Source organism: Nicotiana tabacum, chromosome 5, assembly GCF_000715075.1.
Source record: "Nicotiana tabacum cultivar K326 chromosome 5, ASM71507v2, whole genome shotgun sequence".
NCBI classification, from domain to species: domain Eukaryota; kingdom Viridiplantae; phylum Streptophyta; class Magnoliopsida; order Solanales; family Solanaceae; genus Nicotiana; species Nicotiana tabacum.
Window position 1 is genome coordinate 154,167,506 of NC_134084.1, and position 14,575 is coordinate 154,182,080.

The 14,575-nt window shown below is 37.7% G+C and overlaps 1 protein-coding gene across 1 annotated transcript; it reads right to left on the minus strand.

Moving 5' to 3' along the window:
• Positions 1-259: 259 nt before the first annotated feature.
• LOC107806470 (protein SCARECROW) lies at positions 260-4,129 on the minus strand. Its single transcript, XM_016630625.2, has 2 exons — positions 1,852-4,129; positions 260-924 (listed from the first exon to the last, which is right to left on the minus strand). The coding sequence occupies exons 1-2, from the start codon at positions 3,837-3,839 to the stop codon at positions 447-449; spliced, it is 2,466 nt and encodes an 821-aa protein (XP_016486111.1). The 5' UTR covers positions 3,840-4,129; the 3' UTR covers positions 260-446.
• Positions 4,130-14,575: the final 10,446 nt, after the last annotated feature.

A 14,575-nucleotide genomic window follows, 5' to 3' on the forward strand; every position in this document is an offset into this window, starting at 1 on the left:
AAGAAAAATTTTCAAAACACTATTTGTTCATAGAATATGATCCGTTTTTAAAAAAAACATAAAAAAAATATTAAGTTCCCAAAAATTGTTGGGTGAAATTTTTTCTTCCATTCAAAAAGTTTTTAACTTTTTCTTTTTAAAAATAAAATTCGTATCCCCATAACTTCAACTTCAAAAACTCTTTTTCTAAAGTTTCAAATGAATCCATGTCCAAAAGCCAGGTAAAATTCTGCTAGAAAAAGATAAACCGAACAACATATGGGAGAAAAGGAAGCAACATAATTAATGACTACCACAAAAAAATAAGAGTTAACAAGCCACCTTTGCATATACAACATACAATATGACATGAAAGGATCGTAAACTACACTACAAATGAAGGGAAGAAAGAGCCGCGACAACTCGGCAGGATTTTTTATTTAACCATTCAGTATACCCGAGTCTTTCTAATCCATATGAGGGCGAGAAAAATGGCGCAAAGCGGGGCTAGTATGGAAAGAATTAGGCCTCCATGCAGAAGCAGTAAACAAGCATAGATCTTTCCAACCAAGTTTAAGAGTGCCATTATCCTCAACCAAAGTGTATCCATGTGAAGGAAACATTCCTAGCAAAAGAGTAGCTTGCGCAGCAGCATTACCGGCAAGAGATATGGACCTAAAGCCAGATTGTTGAAGCTTTTCTCTCCAATTGTTGAACTTTACTTCGCCGCTCCTCGACGGACCACCTACGGCTAACACATTCCGGATTTCCTTTGACAAGAGTTGTTGCTCTACGACGTGTCTCTCTTCGCTCTCCTCCCCGTAGCAGGCGCCCAGTGAGTCGAATAAAGCCGAGTAGTAATGTATTGCCTCCACAAACCTCCCTAAGAATGACCCAGCGTGGCTCAAGTCCTGCTCCACTACCGTCACTACCTTCGGCGCCAACCTGAATTTAAAGCGTGCACATTAAACCAAATCCTCGTACTCCAGATAAACAACAATATACTCAGTGTACTCCTAAACAACTTTTTGCATAGGGAAAATCCACTTGCTCCAAATATTTACTGCAATAATATATAACATACCCAGTGTGATCCATAAGTGGTTTGAAGAGGGTGGATATATCCCTACCTAGAGGTTAGTTTCTGGTTATTCCAAATAATAATAGTATAGTAAAAATAGTTTATGCCCAGTGGTAAATAACTTTTTCTCTCTATGTGCATTCACAATTTCACATAGAGGACAGCTTTTGCTGCTAAAGTAATTGGCCTTTTACTTCGCTTTTATCTTCTTCGATTTTCAGCTTTATTGAAAAATGGAATTACCAGTGGTGAAAGAGAAAGATCTTTACGTTACATAACATAGGAAATATAAATACAACTGTACTAGTAATTGGTGCAATGCATCACTCTTCTTTTAATTATCTAGTAGATGTTTTTATAAAGTCTTATTTAGTTTCCAGAGAATTTTACTAAAGAGGCCAAGTCACCAATATCCACATGAAGATTCGATTTTCATTTCGTTTAATAGAAAACTTTTAACATAATCTGTGTATTGTGATGGTAAATGCCAGTAACAAGATGGATATTTGAATAAAATTGAGAAAAGATGAGATAGTTAAACTTTAAATTACTTCGGCAGAATGAAAAGACCATATCAAAAGTAATTTTAAAACTAGTGATATTAAACATGTCAAAGCATTTCTATGACTACAATATTATGCTGTTAAAGGTAACAAAAAGTTTAAAATAAAACTTTTCCTAATATAGAAGGTATAGAAAGAATTTTATAAAGTATGATTCTCTCCAACCTTTTTCTATGTCATTTATCTTGAATCAAGATTCAAATAGAGTGTGGAGGGAAGTAATAGTACCTTTGCAAGAGGGAGAGAGTATTAGAATCGCTGCCAGTAACATCATAAAGAGAATGTTGCAACCAATGAACTGCAACAGCTTCTCTTTTACTCACATTCAATTTCTCAGGGTCTAAGTTCCCAACTTTATCAGCTACAGGTAAAAACTCGAACGGAAGTCCTAATCTCTCAGCAAAATCGGACAATCGTTTGCCTGTAGCTTCAAGAGCATCCATTGAATTTCCAAGCCCGGTTAGGCGAACGAATGGAGGCCCGCCGGGCCTGGAAGCCAATATATGAAAGAGACCGGGCCATTGTAGGCCTTGCATTATGTCAAGGTCTATTATATGAACCCGATCTTCTCTCGCGAAAGCTTCTTGAATAGCTTGATTGGCTGTGAAATGAGAGAATTTAATGAACGGGCTGATCCCGTTGAACACCTGGAAAGCGGACGCCATTTTCTGGGTGTAGAGCACAGGGACGTTGGTTATGGGTAGGGCTGCGTATATTCCCAAGCATGAATTCAATAGCCTTGCAGATATTGCCTCGGAGAAATATGCAGCGACGCGCTGTGCCGATGTACCAAAAGGCGTTGAGAGTTCGGAAACTTCCAATAGCATTTTATTTGCTTCCTCCAAATTATCAGCTGATACTGCTTCCGCACATTGCAAGAGTAAGGTTAAGAGATGGAGTCCGTCTTCATCCATCTTCTGTTGTCGCTCTTCTTCCTTTTTCTCTCTGTATGTATTGACCGGAACTACAGGTGTTGTAGTTTTTGTTTTGCCACTATCAGTCGCCGATGTTGGAGATAGAGAAGTACTAGAAGATTGCTGCTGCTTTTGTTGTTCTAAGTCTACTGCCGCCTGTTGCTGAGAATGTGAAGACTCTTGTTGCTGCTGCTGTTGTTGCTGTAATTGAGGAGGAAGAATTGGAGGAGACGTAACAAAAGAAAGATCTGCAGTTACAGTAGGATTATTGTTGCTGCTAATCTGCTGGTGCTGGTTCAGAGAAGGTGCAACCGGAGCAGCTATATCCCAGTTTAAGTAGTGGTTATTTGATGAATCTGGAAGGGATAAAATATTGTGTGGCTGCAATGAATTAGGATTCATATTTTGGCCTTGTTGTAAACTCGCAAGCTGCGGCAACACTCCTTCCTTTCTTCTCCAGAATTCCATGGCGACGGCCGCATCATTATGAACATCAGCACTAACACCGCTATTATTGTTAGTATTATTATTGCTAGTGAGAGAGCGAAGCCTGTATTCCAGTAGGGACGCGAGATATGGATTACAAGGGTGGATTATTTCCCTTACATTCTGAATCAGCTGAGGTACGGACACTTGAGCTGAGCTGTTGATTAAATCCTTTATTATACCATCAATCCATGACGTCGCTGACGTGGCACTTTCCTCCATCGACTCGAACCTTATCGCTGCCGCTGCCGCTGGTGCAGTTGCAGGTTGTTGTTGGAGTTGTACGCTGCCGTTTTGACGGTTTCTATCGGGAGGGAAGAGGGGCAAACCGGAGAAAACACAAACAGATGGGGATTGATTGTTGTTGTTTAGGTTTTGTTGCTGAATATGATGAGAAGAAGTAATGGCGTCGGTATAATTAGTTAGGTTTGGGATAGAATTAGAAAAACCAGTGAAATCAGCCCCTTTTGACGTCACGCCGCACACGTTTGTGGAAGAAGGTAACATTTGCATAGTGGAGTAGTTAGAGACGTGACGAAGATTACTCGTTCCACAAGCACTTAAATCACCTAGCTGGGAATGTGACCCGCCTATAGTGACAGGCCGACGAAGATACCTATTTTCTTCGCCGGCTCCGGTCTGAATTTCCATGTCAGATGCCGCCCTCTTTCTCACCATTTTGCTGTTGTTGCCGAGTTCACAAGAAGGCGAAGGCTGTAGGTTGTTGATGTCCTTGCAATGGTAGGTGCTGCTGCCGCCGACGTTTGCACTTGTATTGCCGCAGTTGTTACAATCCAGTGGAAATGCCTTTGCCATTATGATGTACTGAAATAATGAGAAGGAGATTGATATTTCTCGATCGCTGTTGATTTTTCTTCGTCATCATACTAAGATCTAGGGTTGGCTTAATAAAAGCAAACTACTAGAAACGTTGCTAAGGAGATGATCCAAGCATAAAACGGTGAAAGGATTTAGACAGAGAGAAACATTGGGATTCTGTGGTTAGTCTTGTATCCACCTTCACTATTTTCCACCATTTTAATTTCTCCTTTAAAACCCAACACAACACGACCTCCTAGGGCTTAGCTTTACTATACTATTGCTATAAACACTTGTTTATTGCTGCTACTTGTTTATAAACACTTGACTGCTTGCCTTTTGGAATTATATGCAATTTCAGTATTGCCAATGAGAAAGAAGCTGAACAGGATGGAATTTATTGACGACATAAAGTACTGAAGTTGTTGAAGATTTAATCGCAAAATATTTGTACTACTACATGAGCTATCTTTTTCTCTTTTTCCCCCTATATCCACCTTTTTTCTAAACTCGTCAATTATTATTGCGGCTCTAGGCCTAGCTAGAATATTTTGTGTATTATGGAACTGAGATTGCAATGTTGATATTGAGAACCATAATTTAATAAAAAAGGACACCACGACTCACAAAGTATCTCGTCTTCCTGGATTCGAGAAAGAGTTGCATCTTTAGGGCTCGATTGATACGGTGGATAAGGATAATTTATTCCGAGATTAAATTTGATATGACTTTATCCCACGTCTGGTTGAGATGACATAACTAATCGATGGATTAGTTATCCCGAGATTATAGTATTTTTTTTATCCCCATGAAGGGTGGGATAAATAATCCAGGATAAATAATCTCAAGATAATTAATCATGGGAAAATTTATTATCCAATGATCGTTTGGTTGGGAAACAAGTTATCCCGAGATTAGTTATCTGAGATTGTTATTTCACCCTCTCGTGTGGATAAAAATAACACTATAGTCGCGAGATAACTAATCTCGATATTAGTTACACCGTGATTTTATCTCAGAAATAAATTCTTCTAAAATTTAATTCCGAAATTAATTGTCTTTATCCCTCGTACCAAACAGCTCTTAGGTGTTATGTCGATAGACTGCCCAGGGGCAAAGCCAGGGCCGACCCAAGGGTAAAGCTGCTAAAGCAGCTGCTTTGGGCCTCATAATTTTTTGGGCCCCAAAATTTCCTAAAATATTATATATTAAATTAATTTTTAGAAGAATATTTAGTGTTTTAAATGAGAAATTACAGATTTTCGTTGTAGAAAAAGTAAGATTTGTTTATTTATCATAAATTGAGATTTTATATATATATATATATATATATTGGAATTATTTTCTAGACCATAAATTGATAAAGAATTCGATTATTATTCGTAATTCAAAAAAGAAGGTTGAAACTTTAATACAATCCCACAATGTGCCGTTGATAGAATTTTAGCAAATAATAAAAACCTTAATTAGAAGGTATATTTCAAGAGAAACTAAATGGATTAGATAAAATTATTAATAACTTTGCATAAGTAAAGCTAGAAATATAGAATTTAAATGAAATTACATATGAACTTTTTTCTTTTATAGTATATAAAAAAAGGCCCATTATTGAAATTTTGCTTTAGGCTTTTATATTTATTGAGCCGCCCCAGCAAATAAGGTATTAGTAATTCCAAAAGTCAATGGATACATTATTTTCGCCTATGCATCATTAAAAATATACAAATTACTAATTTAAAACCTAATAAATTAAAAAAAAACTAAAATTTTAAATTTATTAATTTTAAATTCTAGCTTCACCTCTTAGACTATCCTAATACATATATTAGTGTTTGCTTTCACAATTCAAATTCGTGATCTACAGATCACACGAAAATAATTTTATCGTTGTTTTAAGGCACTATTTCCATAATCATAGTTTAATAGTATTACTTTATAATTATCGAATGAAGAGCAATGAGTCGAAAGGTGATACAAAGGGGGAGGGGTCCAGAGGGGTTTTCAAGTTTCTGAGCAGCGACAGTAGAAATAGGCACTTTTTTCTGGCAACGTATAGGGGTAGCTGTTGGCTGAAATGATGGAAACTTTTGTTTTCTTCTTCCTCGCTTTCTTTCTCGTCTCGAGGAGTGAGTCGTCTTCGTGCGTTTGACTTTAGCTACTAATTACTTCTTGTTCTTGGCCGAGAACCTTCACAACTTTTAAAGGCTGGTTTGATTGGAATACGATTTATATTAGTATAAGTTATGTCGGTGTAAATTATATTGGATAAATTATGCTGGAATTGTTATTTATTCTTTGTTTGATATGTTGTATTAAGAATGACAATTACATAATTTCTAAGAAGAAGGTATAAATTATACCGGTGCTAATTACCCCACCTTCTATAAGGTATAAATTATCTCGGTATTAATTTTAACATCGAGATAACTTATATCTGATTTGCTAACCAAACAAAATATTAAGGTGTTAAATTTTTATATCATCCTTATACATTCTTATACATCATACCAGACGACCCCAAAAAGTTTTCAAGTTATCAACATGTAATAAAATACCTTAGGGGTTGTTTGGTACTAGAATTAAAAGATAATTAATTTCGAAATTAAACTTGAAATAAGTTTATCCCATATTTAATTGAAATACAATTACAGTATAAAATTAATGTGTGGATTAGTTATCTCGAAATTTTAGTGTTCTTCTTATCTCTATGGGATGAAATAATAATTTTAGAATAATTAATTACGAGATAATTAATCTTGAGATAACTTATTTCCTAACAAACAACCCCTTAAAGTTTCACATTTCTACCACCATCGTGTTTACTACTACTCTCTCCCTCCCTCCCAATTTGTGTAAACTTGTTTGGACATCAAGTTTAAGAATTTTTTTTTAGATTTTTAACACTTGTAATCCTAAATAAGCATAACATTTGTATGGCTAAATTTTATTGAAAGCTGTGATGTTTAACATGCAAGCTTCTCGTTGAAGATAGAATTGTAAGCTAACTAAAGTTAAATTCTTAATAAATTTAAAAATAAATTATTTTTTTAAAACGAGCAAATAAATATAAATTCACATAAACTGAAACACATTGAATATTATACCATTACAGGGTGCACATGCAAATGTAGCTCACCACTTTAATACTAGAATTTTCACCATCACTCTCAAATTTAAATTACCATTTTGTATAACAATATGGTATATCTTGTATTCATGCTCGTTTAATTAAGATTTGCGTGGTATATGGCTCATTAAAGAAGAACTAGTTTAGCTATGTAAATTAGCTAAATTATAGGTCATTAAGGAACGGATTCCCAAGGATTTTTGACAGTAAATTAAACACAGTCATTACCAATGATAGCTCACAGCTCGAGATAGGATAGCCAAAAGGGGATTGGATACTCTAACATCTCTTTCATTAGAATTGTCGAGACGATAAAACAAGTTGTAATGCTGTACAAAAATATCACACATGAAAAATGAAATAAGTAAGATATATATATATATATATATATATATATATATATATATATATATATATATTCTGCATAATCCCTCTTTTTGGATTATTTTTTTTTTAGTTTGAATTTAGAAGAATTGGTAGCTTTGGAATGTATTTAAGATCCAAGCACAGCTAGGATCTAAAGTTTTAAATCATAATAACCAGATTATTGATCACTAAAATACATTGTTATATAGATAAATACTTTTTATTCGCTTATAGCTAGAGACTTGAAATTCGAAAGGCCATCATGTAACGAGGTCGTAGTCTAATAATTAAAAGAGGGATTATAAATCAGCATTTGAAATTTTATCAGAGTATATAAATTTATGCCCGGTACAATATTTTTATTTTTTCTATGAGCTAGATAGCCAGGATCTATCTAAATTGAATTGAACTTACTGTTACTTCAATTAAGCAATTAAATTTTGATTAAAGATTCTCAAGGGGTGGAAGCCAACGTTACTCTTGTAAAATAGAAATTCTGAAAAAAGAATGTGGAGAAAATTCCAAAAATAGTCCGTTGTCTTCAATCAAATTCAAATTAATCCATGTCTCAATGTTGATGGACAACTTAATACAGAAGAAAAATAATACTCTTCGATAGCTCAAAACTTCTTTTTTTCTTTTTTAAATTCCGTGCACAAACATATAAGTTTACCTATAAGTTGAAACGTAGGGAGATAGGAAGGCGATAGATTTTGTTAAAATAAACTTCGGTTTTAAAACAAATTTGGGAATGCATAGCGAAACGGTGACGGAGTGGCAGAAAGAAAATGTGAATTTCTTAGAGGAAAAAGATGAAAAGACAAAATGTAAAATGAAGTGTGTGAATAGGAATAGGTACATTCAAAGAGGGCAGGTAGGGGAGAGGACATGTCGAAGAGGCTGTGCAGTGGCTAAGACCGAGGCGGTGTCAGTCCCCGAAAAGTAACGTAGCGTTTGACATTTTGCTTTCAACGGGCATCATAATTTTCAGCTTTTTGTGCATTGCTTTTTTCCTCTTTGGATCTTCCCTTCACTTTTTTACCTGTTTGACTCTTGCCCCTACTACTCTGCAACTCATATAATAATACCTACTCCTTTATCTTGAACTCTCCCCCAGCCCCATGAATAGACCAAATTCTGCAAATCAAATTCTACTTTGTATATTGCTCTTGTGCTAGTTTGTTTATATTGCTTGCACCGAGGGTTAATATGAGATAGTATGAGTCAAAATCTCTCTCTCGAATATTTAAGCCAATATAATATTAAGGGAAAAGTTCTCGAATTATGACCCAAAAAGCAACAAAGTCCCCGGCCGAAATGTCGATAAGAGCCGTAGTCGAGACGTCAACACAAGTCGTAGTTGAGATGCCAACAAGGGTCGAGGTCGAGGTTGAACATTGTTGATAAGAGATATAACAGCTAGTTTGTCAGGATAGGATATTAAAAGAGAATATTCTTGTGGATATTCTCTGCACTTGTACTATTAGTGTTTCTTAGGAACATGTCTCATGTACATAGAAAAATGATAGGGGAATGTAATATTTATTTGTAAGAACACACTTTGACAAAAAGATTCTCTTTCTCTCTTGCTAAGATATAAACACCACATTTTCACTAAGATTCTTGTCTATATTATTCCATAGTTTTCTATCAGATCCGAGAATAACTCGAATATTCAAGGATTTATCTGTCACTCATCATTGTCAGGAGGAACATCCATCTATTTCGTTCTTTATTGAGTGAATCATTGCTCCTATTTACTTAAATGTTGTTTATTGTTATTCATTGCTATTAAATGCTATATTATTGTTCATGCTTTTTAGAACGATTATCACATGTTGTTATCACTATTTGACCGAGCCCACCTAATGTTTATTGCACCCTCGAAAGCTACATCTAGAGATATTATTGTTACCTAAGTTTAACCCATAATTACATAAATTTAATTATTTGAACCAAGAGTCATATTTTTTGTCAAACAATTTGACGCCGTCTGTAAGGATTTCTTAATTAAATGTTTAGTTTCCTCTAGATCTACAACTAACACGAGTCACTAACATCACAAAACCCAAGATCTCCTTTCTTTGTGCATACAAAACCCTATATGGCAGGTAGCCGAGAAGAAATGACAAGAATAACAATTGACCTTCCAACCAACCTCATGAACGTCATCAATGAAAGCTATGAAATGGTGGCTGAGGACACGACACCCAGTTCTTCCCCTAGGCGAGATGGGTCACCACCCCCATACTGTAGCATAACGACACCCCATGGTAAAGGCGCCTCCATGTTTGTAGAGGAAGTGCCACCCCGAGCTGTACAAAAACTCCACGAGGCATGGCTGACAACGAGCATCCTCAGCAAGCTCGCTCCAGGAATGAGTACAGAAATCATAAGGACTTGCACGATACAACAAATAGACGAACAATGCAACCCACATATCCTTTCAATGACAGTATTACTCTTAATGTCATTGACAATGCAGGTTCCAGCACCCTCACGACCATTCTTAAAAGGATGGAAGAAATGGAAAATAAAAATAAGGCGCTCCGAGATCAAATGAAAGAACACCAAGAAAGGGTCAGCAAGATACCAAGCACTCCTCAGCTGTTGCCGAAGAGGGACGCCGGCCGATTCGTCGAGCAACCCTACAGTGATGATGCAACATTGTATGCTATAACAAATCCTTCAAAATACCACCCTACTTGAGGATATACGACGGCGCGACCGACCCTGAGGATCATGTAACACATTACGTCACTGCCGTAAAAGGCAACGACCTCGCCATAGAACAAGTGTCTTCCATTTTGTTGAAGAATTTCGGCGAAACCCTCACATGAGAGGCATTAACCTAGTATTCACAGCTACCGACATGCTCCATAGAAAGCTTTGAAGAAATGGCTGACAAGTTCGTAACGCCGATGTCGGAGCCAAGAAGGCCGAGGCGAGAGTGAACGACATATTTTCTATTAAACAGTCTCTGGGAGACGGACTGAGGGATTCCCTCGCTCGGTTCAACTAAGTAAGGATGACTTTGCCAAACGTATCCAAAGGGATGGATGTCGTAGTTTTTCAGAACGGGCTGAGTTGGAATGGTTCAAGAGCAACGAGGAAACTGTTGAGTCGGTTGATGAAGTACCCCCAACTACTTGGGACGAAATCCACAATGCTTATTGTGTCGAGGTCCGTGCAGATGAGGACGACCTTAGCGGGCCAACCCACCGACTAACCTCGGTACAAGTCGAATCAAGAAGGATCAAAGAGACAATGCCAGAAGAGATCATCCAATTCCGCGACATAACAGGGAACAACATAAACCATATATTAAGATGGTCGTCGCGCCCTCACCCTGCTACAAAGAAGGTTCATCCAGACCAAGGACGAGAACTCATCGAAACGACAGAGGTATGCCCATTTATTATTCGCTCACAATTCTTTTGTCATATACATAGATAGTCTACGCCCTAGAGAAGCTCGGGCCAAAAGTGAACTGTCCGCCAAAGATGAGATCGGATCCTAACACCAGAAAATCCGACGCCCTCTGTAAGTTCCACCAAGAACAATGGCACAAGACTAAAGATTACATCGCCTTGAGGCAGGAAGTCGTGAACATGTTATGACAAGGACACCTTAAAGAGCTACTAAGCAATAGGGGAAGAACCAATTTCGCCATAGGACGCGAACATCAAGGGCTGCCTAAGCCACCTTCACTAACTCATATCATCAACATGATCATCGGCGATGGCGAAGATGCCTCTATCAACAGCGTGAAGTTCACCACTACCCACAAACTCAAGCGATCTATCACCCGTGAACAGTACGATAAACTCAAAGAAAGTATCATCTTCGATAAGTTGGACGTCGATGGTTTGGCTTTTCCTCATAATGACACCCTCTTTATTACTCTGGGAATTTTAGATACTGATGTTAAAAGCATTATGATAGAGACAGGAGCAGTGCATGCATTATCCATCCCCGAGTACTTACCTAAATGAGGCTCGAGGATAAGATAGTACCGTGCTGCATCACGCTAACTTGTTTTAACAATGCAGTTGAATGGATGTCCGGGGAAATTATACTCCCCGTTTTGGCCAGCAACTTGAGTCTCGAAACAACATTCGGCATCATGGACCAAGATACTGCGTACAACACAATAGTGGGACGACTATGGATACACCCCATGAAGGTTGTCCCCTCTAGCTTATACCAAGTCGTTAAATTTCTAACTCCATGGGGAATAATCAGCATACTAGGAGAGAAACGTACGCCCCGGGAATGCTGTCACATTGCTTTAGACAGCACGGCCACCAAACAAAGGAAGGACAAAGAAAAAGAGACATATCGATCAGTAGAGTTGAGTTCGGGGCATGACGAGATTGAGGAAGGCATCAAAGACCCCGACATAGTCGAAGCTGCAGGATCAACCATAGAAGATCTCGACCCCGTTCAAGTAGATCCCAACGACCATAGCAAGATCGGTTGCAAACTTCAGGAACCATGTAAATTTAATCAATTCTTATAAGCTAACGCGGATTTGTTTTATTTTAGCCATGCACATATACCGTGCATCCCAAAGGAAATCACCACACACAAATTAAACGCCGACCCCTTCCACCCCCCGCTGAGGCAGGTCAGCGTAAATTTAATTCTGCAATCAGTGACGCAGTGCGCTAGGAGGTGGAGAAACTCTTAGAAAATGGTTCCATTAGGGAGTCGAAGTACCCCAAGTGGGTCGCCAATGCAATAATTGTTAAATAGAAGAATAGGAAATGGCGTATGTGCGTAGACTTCACAGACTTGAACAAAACATGCCCAAAAGACTCATTCCCACTGCCTCACATCGACCAACTCATTGATGCAACGACCAGGCATGAGCTACTAAGATTCTAGGACACTTACTCAGGCTATAATCAGATCCTCACGGAAGAGGAAGATCAGAAAAAAACCACGTTCATCACCCACTGAGGAAGGTATTTCTACAGTGTCATGTCCTTCGGACTAAAGAACGCGGGGGCAACTTATCAAAGATTAGTGACAAGGATATTCAAGGGTAAGGCTATATTGTGGTCCGAGCTTGGGCCTAAACGGGCCAAACGGGTCGGGCCAAACGGTCTCGGGCTTTGGCGGTCCCGGGCCTAACGGTCCAATGGGTGAATCCGGCCCACTGTGGTCCTAAGCCCACACGGGCTAAATGGGCCGGGCCCACGGGCCTAAACGGGCTTTTTTGTTCCGGGCTATTTTTTTTATCTAAGGCAATTTCTTGTAAACGATATATGTATATACTAATATAAATTGCTTATATATAGCTATATATATATAGTATGTATATATAATTATATATTGCCTTATATAAGATTTAGTGTAGTTGTAAGCAAGCCTATAGCGTTAGTGTTACTAGAAGCATTATCCATTGAAACCGATATAATTTTATCTCTAATGCAAAAATATCTACAAATATCTGCAACTGTGTTAGCAATAAACTTACCTGTGTGGCGTGAATTAATTATTCTATAAGCGATAATGCGCTTTTGCATTATCCAGTCCTCATCTATCCAATGACTTGTAACAGATAATCACAGTCATTACCACTTCTACCAATATCAGTAGTAATAGCAATGCGACAATCTATATGAGTAAATATTGTTCATATTCATGTTTATATTTATAAATATCGCTCTTTACGGTTGCACGAGGCCATCCTTTATAAGTAGGATTAAAAACTCTTCTAATATAATGCATAAAATGAGAGTTAGAAGGAAAACTATAGGGTAACCTCATAACAGTAACCATTTTTGCCAATTCTTCACGATCTTTTTTTGGATCATAATATAAAATTCCATCGGTAGCAGTGTTAATTCCTGGTTGAACTAGATTTGACCCTGTACTAGGGTTAACCGTACTATCTACACCTGTCCCCTCTTGCGCAACGTTCATTTGTAAATATCTGGCTTTATCTCTAGGGTGTGTCTTTATGTGTCTAGTCAAACTACCCGTACAAGTACGGTCTCCAGTATATTTATGAGACATCAAAGACCCACAAGTTTTACACTTAGCCTTATTTTGTTCTCTTAGTTGAATAAAAAAGTACCAAGCAAGAGATGTTTCGGGCCGTTTAGAAGGCTGTCTATTAAAAGTAGGGGTTACTACATGAGGGTCAAGCGATGCATCAATTGGGTTATTAACAGGACTAGTAGGTGTATCATCTAAATCCGGTTGCATTTCATCTAAATCATCATTTTCCTCTACATTTTCAAAGATAGTTTGATTAGGATAAAGAGCATTCATAACTTCTTCATTTAATTGTTGACCTGGTGCAACATCATGGCAAAATTGACTATCGAAAAATTGAAAACAAGGGTTATCACTATCAAGAATAACAGGTGAAGGAGAACGGGTAACAGGTCTGGGTCGGGGAGCCAGAGGAAGAGTAGTAGCTTGGCGACTAGATTCACCAATTTTAGATTTTCCCTTACCCCTACCCCCAAATATTTTTTTCAAAGAAAAGTCCATATTAATTATAATTATACTAAATAAAACACACAAAACTATAATATTAAAACTTAAGAGTTGGAACGAGTTTACCGAATTGACGAATAACTTCTTGAAAATTGAATATCGTTGAAGACTTGAAGACTTGAATACTTCAATTCACCAACTTCACAATTTTTCACGAAATTGCAATTATAAAATAAGCAATTATAGAAGAAAATTAGAGAGAGATTGATGAATTTGTGAGTAAAAATGAAACAATGAGAGGGTATTTATAGTTGAGAATAGGGAAAAAGTGTAATTATAAAAAGTTTGGGGTTAAAAAAATATTTGGGGGCCAAATGGCTATTTTTTAAAGTGCCAAACGGCTAAAAATGCAGTCCAACGGCTACATTTTAAATATTTGACCGTTGTCCCTTTTTAATTTTTTAAAAAAATTAGCCGTTGGGACCGTTGGGCCTGATTGAACCGGCCCAGGCCCGTCTGCCGGTCCCAGGCTAAACGATCTCGGGCTCGCGGGCTTTTTGGTAAGGACAGGCCCGTTATGGGCTTTTGCACCACCAGAGACCGACCCGTTTGGCCCGCGGTCCCGGCCCGGTCCCGGCCCATAATACACCCTTATTCAAGGGTCAGTTCAGTAAAATAATGGAAGTGTTTATATATATATATGTATGTATGTATGTATGTTTGTATAGACAACATGTTGGTCAAGTCCAAAAGGGGAGAAGATCATATCGACCATCAGAAAGAA

Coding starts and splice junctions, on each gene's coding strand:
- LOC107806470 (XM_016630625.2), bottom strand. CDS start 3,839: ATGGCAAAGGCATTTCCACTGGATTGTAACAACTGCGGCAATACAAGT. Junction 925..1,851: donor ACTCTCTCCCTCTTGCAAAG/GTACTATTACTT, acceptor CTTTAAATTCAG/GTTGGCGCCGAAGGTAGTGA.